At 36.3% G+C, this 7999-nt stretch overlaps 1 protein-coding gene across 1 annotated transcript; it reads left to right on the forward strand.

The window, feature by feature from the left end:
* The first annotated feature begins 1657 nt into the window (after positions 1–1657).
* On the forward strand, positions 1658–5427 carry LOC129909442 (uncharacterized). The gene is made up of 3 exons (XM_055986527.1): positions 1658–4501; positions 5021–5336; positions 5405–5427. The coding sequence occupies exons 1-3, from the start codon at positions 1658–1660 to the stop codon at positions 5425–5427; spliced, it is 3183 nt and encodes a 1060-aa protein (XP_055842502.1).
* The last annotated feature ends 2572 nt before the right edge of the window (positions 5428–7999 follow it).

Raw genomic sequence — 7999 nt, forward strand, 5'->3', positions numbered from 1 at the left:
GGAATCTGCTCCACATGGGAATTTATTCCACCTCATGTGGGAATCTGTTCCACTTTTTGAAGTGGAATAAATTCCCGCCTCGAGTGAGAATTTATTACACTTTTTATTGGGAAATAACTTCACCTTCAAATTTGATGATTTATTCCTTTTCACGTTGGAGAATGATTTTACTTTATATTTGTATTGTATGTGCAATGTGGAGAAAAACTGGATTTTGCGGAAAAAGAAAGTATCTTCAGTTTATAAGGTACAAATATCGTATGTAATTTTGAATGAAAATTATAAGCTTAATTGATTTTTCACCTTAGAAAATTGTTTCAAATAGTCAGAAATTTATAAACCATTTTCATGCCTAGAAAAGTAGAGCTCTTTCCAATTCGATCTGGGAAAATATTATATATTTCATAGCAAAACAATAGTTTACTGAAAAGAGGAAGAAGATTTCTTTCAAGTCTCATAGATTTCAGTTCGCGTGATTTGAATAAATATCTTACAAACAAAGCGAACAAATAATGAGAACTTAATGATCAAAAACATATCAATCCTTCTTGTAATAATTGGTTGAAAGCGAAGGGGAAAAAAATTTGCTCACATGAGAATCTACTCAAATTTCACAACCGAAACGCGAAGCGGAACAAATTTTGACCACGGGAGAATCTATTTTGAGGTGTGAAAATAAAAATTCGCGCGATTCGCGTTTGCCGGATTATATGACATATACAATATACATAAATGTACATTTGTGTTTCTATTAAATATCAGTATGTATGTTATTAGACACATATAAACTCAAATGTCCCGGCAAATTTATGTCCAAATGCCCCCTTCGGGTAGGGGAAAAGAAAGAATATACCCGATGTTTGAGACTATGTGCACAAAGTGCCCAACATATAAAATAATACCCTATGAATTCTAAACCTAAACCTTATTTTTAATTACACTCAATTTAATTGGAAACAAGAGAGTAATTTACTCCGAAAACGAACTGTAACTTGTTTTGATCTTTAATTTTGCTTTGTGCTCTTTTTTCGCTTTGGTAAATTCTATTGTAATTTTGTTAAGATCTTCCCTTTTCATTTTGGACCATCACGGAGATCACACCTAACATTATAAGTATCATTCAATTAAATAATTATATTGAAACTTACACAAACATTTTTTTACTGTCTATTTCTACATAAAATACAAACTACCTAAACAAATCAAACATTTAAAATACAATCCATGATTTATTATTGAACATTTTCTGGTCCTTCGAGCCGGATTAAAATTGAATTTAGGAAGTGATTGTGAACATTTTAATGCTAAAAATTAAATCAATTGTACCTACAATTTACTGTTAGCTGAATACGTATGAATTTCATGAATATCATATAAATTTTTGTGGTTTTATTATCACTGCATGTGCATGAGAACATACACCCAAACATTTTTTGATACAAAATTTTTGCAAAATCAAACGGTAAAATACCACTGATATTCGATTGGTAATCTATGGCATGATTAATCCAATGCATGTGTTTTTTTTTTTCTTGCATGAACTCTTTACAAACTTTTTATGAACATTTTGATTTGATGATCGGTTATTAATTATAAAAAGCAAATTTATTTCTTTTTGAATTTTTTTACAAAAAATTGCATTACATAGACTATAAAAATGAACATAGTTAAAGTGAGATGTGGCCATGCCAAGGCGGGAATAACTAGGGCATTATCATTCGCATTGACAATCGATGATTCCACATCAATCGATTTGTTGGAAATTCATATGACTCGGCTTACGGACGCCTGGTCTAATTTCACAACTCACCAGGATAGCTTGTATGAATTTTGCGATGACGAAGCGTTTGTAGATCCAGAGGAAGAGTTTGCCGAGTACGAAGATAAGTACTGTCAGGCTTATGCTTTAATACAAAATTCAATTCGCAATCTCTCAAAGTCTAGTTCTATAACAGATCAATCGTTAGGTGATACATTAGCGTCTCAGCAAGCTTCAATTCTAAAAAAATTAGATGCAAATCAAGTTAACCCCAAAACTGTCAAATTGCCAGAGTGTAAAATTCCTACATTTTATGGTGATTACAAAGACTGGCCTGGTTTCAGGGATCTTTTTACTGGAACAATTGATCGTAACACTTCGATTACTGCAACTCAAAAGTTTCAGTATCTAAAATCTTTTTTGGGTGGAGATGCAGCAAACCTAATTAAACATATTTCATGTTCCGAGAATAATTATTTAGAAGCGTGGGATAAACTTGAGGCGCGGTTCGACAAGAAACATTTAATTATTCAATCGTTCATACAATCGTTTATTTCGTTGCAATCGTGTAGTTCTAACAACGTGCAGTCTCTTCGAAAACTGACAGATGGGGCTGACGAGACCATACGAGGTTTAAAGGCACTTGGTTCTGAGTCGAGAGATCCTTGGCTTATTTTTATTTTGCTACAAAAAGTAGACCACGAAACAAAACAGGCATGGGCAGAAGAAATCGGTTCAAACGATGAATGTACTATTAGCAAATTTCTTGAATTTTTGGAAAACCGCTGTAGCTGCCTTGAATCATGCTATACGTTACCTGTAACTCGTTCTTCTAAAACAACCAACAAGGCTCAAAGTAGTGTTCGAACACACTTGGTGGAAACCAAAATAGGGTGTCCCAAATGTCAAGAAGACCATCTTCTTCCTTCTTGTAAGGCATTTATGGGCTTATCGGTGGATGCACGCCGTAAATTCGTTAAGGAAAAGTCTTTATGCTTTAACTGTCTTCGATCAGGTCATCCTTCCAACAAATGTCATTCTAACTTTCGATGTAAGATGTGCTCTACTCGTCATCACACTCTAGTACATCCTATACAAAACGCAAACACGTCACATTCAAATACAAGTTCTAATCAGGATGAAAAGCAATCTCCTCCTTCTTCGTCACCACGACAGGATACTATTGATCCCATTGTAATTAACCATTCTCTTGAAGCCAATCATCATACAAGTACTATTCTTCCTACTGCTGTGGTTAGAACTCGTGATAAGCAAGGAGTTTATCAAAATATTCGTGTACTACTTGATACAGGATCCCAAGTTTCCTTCGTGACTGAACAATGTGTTCAACGACTAGGGCTCTCTCGGAAACGAATACGTATTCCTATTTTGGGAGTCGCATCTACTTCGGCAGGTGTTACTAACGGTCTGGTAAACCTGACTATACATTCCACACATGATTCAAATAATATTGACATCGATTGTTACGTCATTACAAAGTTGACATCGTTGCTTCCATCAACTGAAATAACAAATATCGATTTCACTAAAATATTTTCCATGAACCTAGCAGATCCAGCCTTCAATATTCCTGGCCCAATAGACATTTTGATTGGATCAGATAAAGTGTTTAGCATTATTAACGGACCATCTGAAGCAATAGTTACAGGGGGTCCTAAATCAATTCCGACTATATTCGGCTGGGTGATAGCTGGAAGCTATCAGCAGCAAGATTCACGAGATAAGGCAGTAAGGTCATTTTGCACTCGATTAGACTACTCGCAACATGTCGATTTGGAACGCTTTTTTCGACTAGAAGAGGTTAATTATGAACCATTTCTATCGGTTGAAGAGCAACAAGCTGAAGAGCATTTTGCTTCAACACACAGACGTCATGAAGATGGAAAATACATGGTTGAGTTACCATTTAAAAATAATGTTATTCTTAATGAAGAAGGTTCACTTCGGTTGGCATTAAATCGACTATTTTCTATCGAACGCAGATTCTTATCTGATCCAAATCTGAAAACATCGTATTCAAAATTTATGGAAGAATATATATCGCTTGGTCATATGGAAGAAATTCCACCAAATGAACTACAAAAATCAACGCCACATTATTATTTGCCACATCACCCAGTTATAAAAGAAGATAGCACCACAACCAAGGTGCGCGTGGTGTTTGATGGTTCTGCTAAACTGAATCACAGCGGCACCTCGTCTTTGAATGAATCACTTCTCGTTGGCCCCACAATTCAGCGGGACATATTTTCTATCTGCCTAAGATCTCGTCGTCATTCATATACAATTACAGGGGACATCGAAAAGATGTACCGCCAAATCTGGATTTCCCCTAAGCACACAAATTTTCAGCGGATTATTTGGCGTGACAATCCTGAAGACCCTATTAAACATTTTAAGCTTTTGACGGTAACGTATGGTACTTCAGCTGCTCCTTTTTTGGCAGTACGAACTCTCAAACAACTCGCATTAGACGTCGCTGAAAGTAACCCACGCGTTAGTTCGATTATTTTAAACGATTTTTACGTTGATGATATAATAACCGGTGCTGACTGTGTTGACGAATTGATTTCTCTTCAAAAAGAACTGGTAGATGTGCTCCATAGCGCCGGTTTCAACCTTCGCAAATGGACCACAAACTGCTGGCCTCTTCTACTATCACTACCAGAAGATCAACGACAGATGTCGCCAATTGAATTCGAAGATTCTAATATGGTTAAGGTGCTTGGGTTGCAGTGGTGTCCATCAAAGGATTCTTTCACGTACAAGGTCAAATTTCCTAACAAACTAAACTGTACAAAACGCGGAATACTTTCAGATGCTTCAAGAATTTTTGACCCACTTGGATTTGTTGCACCGGTTATAATCGCAATCAAGATATTCTTTCAAGACCTTTGGCGAGAAAAGTTGGGCTGGGACGACCAGGTTCCGGAGGAAATGGCACTTCGTTGGACTACCATTCGAGATCAGCTTCATCTCATCGAGTCTATTTCTGTCCCTAGAATCATATGGACCAACAAAATAAATTGTGAACTACATGCCTTTTGCGATGCTTCTTTGGATGCCTATGGAGCTGTAGTGTATTGCCGTAGTATAAGCCTAAGTGGAGGTATTTCTGTGTCTTTGGTGGCCGCCAAGACCAGGGTCGCACCCATTAAAATTCTTTCTCTTCCTAGGCTCGAGCTATGTGGAGCCTTGCTACTAACACACCTAATTAATAAAATAAAACTATCTTTACAGGCTGATGATCTAAGAGTATTTGCGTGGACAGATTCCGCAATCGTTTTGCATTGGTTATCTGCAACCCCCAAAAAATGGTCTGTTTTCATAGGCAATCGAACATCAGAAATTTTATCGTCAATTCCTCGAAAAGCATGGAATCATGTAAGGTCTGAATGTAATCCAGCTGACGTTGCATCCCGTGGAATCTCACCACAAACCTTAACGTCTTTTAGCATGTGGTGGAATGGTCCAGCTTGGCTCAGCAAAGAATCTAGTGAATGGCCACTATCACAGTATGGTATACAAGATATATGTGCAGATCAATTAGAGGAACGTAAATCAAATAATGTTCAGGTATTTGTGTCCAATATAAAATATAAAATTCGAGATAAAATACTACAGGAAATCATCGCAAAGTCATCTAATTGGATAAAATCGGTGCGCGTACTAGCCTACATATTTCGTTTTATAAGAAACTATCTCCATTTACCAAAAGCTAATGATTGTAATTATCTAACTACAGAAGAAATCGCGGAATCAAAAACTCGTTTAATTAAATGTGCTCAGAACTCAACTTTTTCGTCTGAAATTGAAATTCTTAACAATTTTAAAGAGCTGCCGTCGCGTAGTAAGCTTATATCCCTGTCTCCGTTCCTCGATCAAAATAATGTGCTTCGCGTTGGTGGTCGCCTTTCTTACTCGGACTTATCTTTCAATGAAAAGCATCCTATAATCTTATGCAAATCGCATCGAGTAACAAAATTAATCGTTGAATACACTCACACTCATTATCTCCATGCCGGTGTATCTCTAGTGTTTACAATACTTAAACAAAACTATCACATCATTGGGTGCAGAAACTTGTTGCGAAAAACAATACATGATTGTGTTAAATGCTTTAGGCAGCGCAAGACATCATCTACTCAATTCATGAGTGATCTTCCAGTTGAGCGGGTACGATTTTCGCGTCCCTTTAGCAAAGTTGGTTGTGACTATGCAGGCCCTATAACTTTGCGTTTAGCTCATGGGCGAAATCCAAAGTTTATAAAGGCATACATAGCTATTTTTGTATGTTTCGTTACTAGAGGTATACATATTGAACTTGTCGGAGATCTTTCTTCAAACGCGTTTCTCTTGGCTTTAGATCGGTTCGTGTCACGTCGCGGAAAGCCTTCAGAGATATGGAGTGATAACGCAACAAACTTCCATGGCGCAAAAAGAATCCTTGGAGAGCTTTACAATCTTCTCCTCAGTGAACAACACCATAATATAATCATCGACCATCTCTCTAAAGACCATATAACCTGGAAATTTATACCACCTTCCGCACCTCATTTTGGTGGATTGTGGGAGGCTGGTGTAAAGTCTGTTAAAAACCACCTTAAACGTGTAATCGGAGAAAATAGACTAACATATGAAGAAATGTATACTCTGCTTGCTAAAATCGAGTGCCTCCTTAATTCTCGCCCTATGTGGCAAACTTCAGACTACGAACCCACAGCCTTGTCTCCCTCCCACTTTATGATAGGAGAATCGTACTCTGCAATCCCTCAACCAGATCTTATTCATTTAAATATTTCAAAGCAAACTAACTGGTATCTTTTACAGACATTGATGCAAGGGTTTTGGAAGCGGTGGCACCAAGAATATCTGACGTCTCTACAAAATCGACCCAAGTGGAAGAAGTTCCAACCCAACTTACAAATAGATGACATTGTTTTGCTCAAGGAACCTAACTTGCCCCCGTCTAAATGGATTCTTGGCCGCATAATCAACACACATCCGGGTGAAGACGACAGATGCAGAGTTGTTACCGTGCGAACACAATTTGGCAATTATACACGCCCTATAGTAAAAATAGCTCCTTTGCCAAAAACTGAAAGACCGGAGTCTTCCAGGGGGGGCTGAATGTTTGAGACTATGTGCACAAAGTGCCCAACATATAAAATAATACCCTATGAATTCTAAACCTAAACCTTATTTTTAATTACACTCAATTTAATTGGAAACAAGAGAGTAATTTACTCCGAAAACGAACTGTAACTTGTTTTGATCTTTAATTTTGCTTTGTGCTCTTTTTTCGCTTTGGTAAATTCTATTGTAATTTTGTTAAGATCTTCCCTTTTCATTTTGGACCATCACGGAGATCACACCTAACATTATAAGTATCATTCAATTAAATAATTATATTGAAACTTACACAAACATTTTTTTACTGTCTATTTCTACATAAAATACAAACTACCTAAACAAATCAAACATTTAAAATACAATCCATGATTTATTATTGAACATTTTCTGGTCATTTTCTGGTCCTTCGAGCCGGATATGAACCAGCGACCTATGGATACAGTCGAGATAATCGGATTAAAATTGAATTTAGGAAGTGATTGTGAACATTTTAATGCTAAAAATTAAATCAATTGTACCTACAATTTACTGTTAGCTGAATACGTATGAATTTCATGAATATCATATAAATTTTTGTGGTTTTATTATCACTGCATGTGCATGAGAACATACACCCAAACATTTTTTGATACAAAATGACCAGAAAATGTTCAATAATAAATCATGGATTGTATTTTAAATGTTTGATTTGTTTAGGTAGTTTGTATTTTATGTAGAAATAGACAGTAAAAAAATGTTTGTGTAAGTTTCAATATAATTATTTAATTGAATGATACTTATAATGTTAGGTGTGATCTCCGTGATGGTCCAAAATGAAAAGGGAAGATCTTAACAAAATTACAATAGAATTTACCAAAGCGAAAAAAGAGCACAAAGCAAAATTAAAGATCAAAACAAGTTACAGTTCGTTTTCGGAGTAAATTACTCTCTTGTTTCCAATTAAATTGAGTGTAATTAAAAATAAGGTTTAGGTTTAGAATTCATAGGGTATTATTTTATATGTTGGGCACTTTGTGCACATAGTCTCAAACACCCGAGGTAGGCATGCCTGTCGTAAGAGGCGACTAAAATCCACCCTCCGTATAC

Source organism: Episyrphus balteatus, chromosome 2 (assembly GCF_945859705.1).
Source record: "Episyrphus balteatus chromosome 2, idEpiBalt1.1, whole genome shotgun sequence".
Taxonomy (NCBI): domain Eukaryota; kingdom Metazoa; phylum Arthropoda; class Insecta; order Diptera; family Syrphidae; genus Episyrphus; species Episyrphus balteatus.

What these genes read in the sequence shown, in the direction of transcription:
- LOC129909442 (XM_055986527.1), top strand. Translation starts at nt 1,658, where the DNA reads ATGAACATAGTTAAAGTGAGATGTGGCCATGCCAAGGCGGGAATAACT. An exon ending in AAGATTCTAATATGGTTAAG is followed by an intron (nt 4,502 to 5,020) that starts GTGCTTGGGTTG and finishes CTATCTTTACAG; the next exon opens with GCTGATGATCTAAGAGTATT. An exon ending in TGCAGATCAATTAGAGGAAC is followed by an intron (nt 5,337 to 5,404) that starts GTAAATCAAATA and finishes AAAATACTACAG; the next exon opens with GAAATCATCGCAAAGTCATC.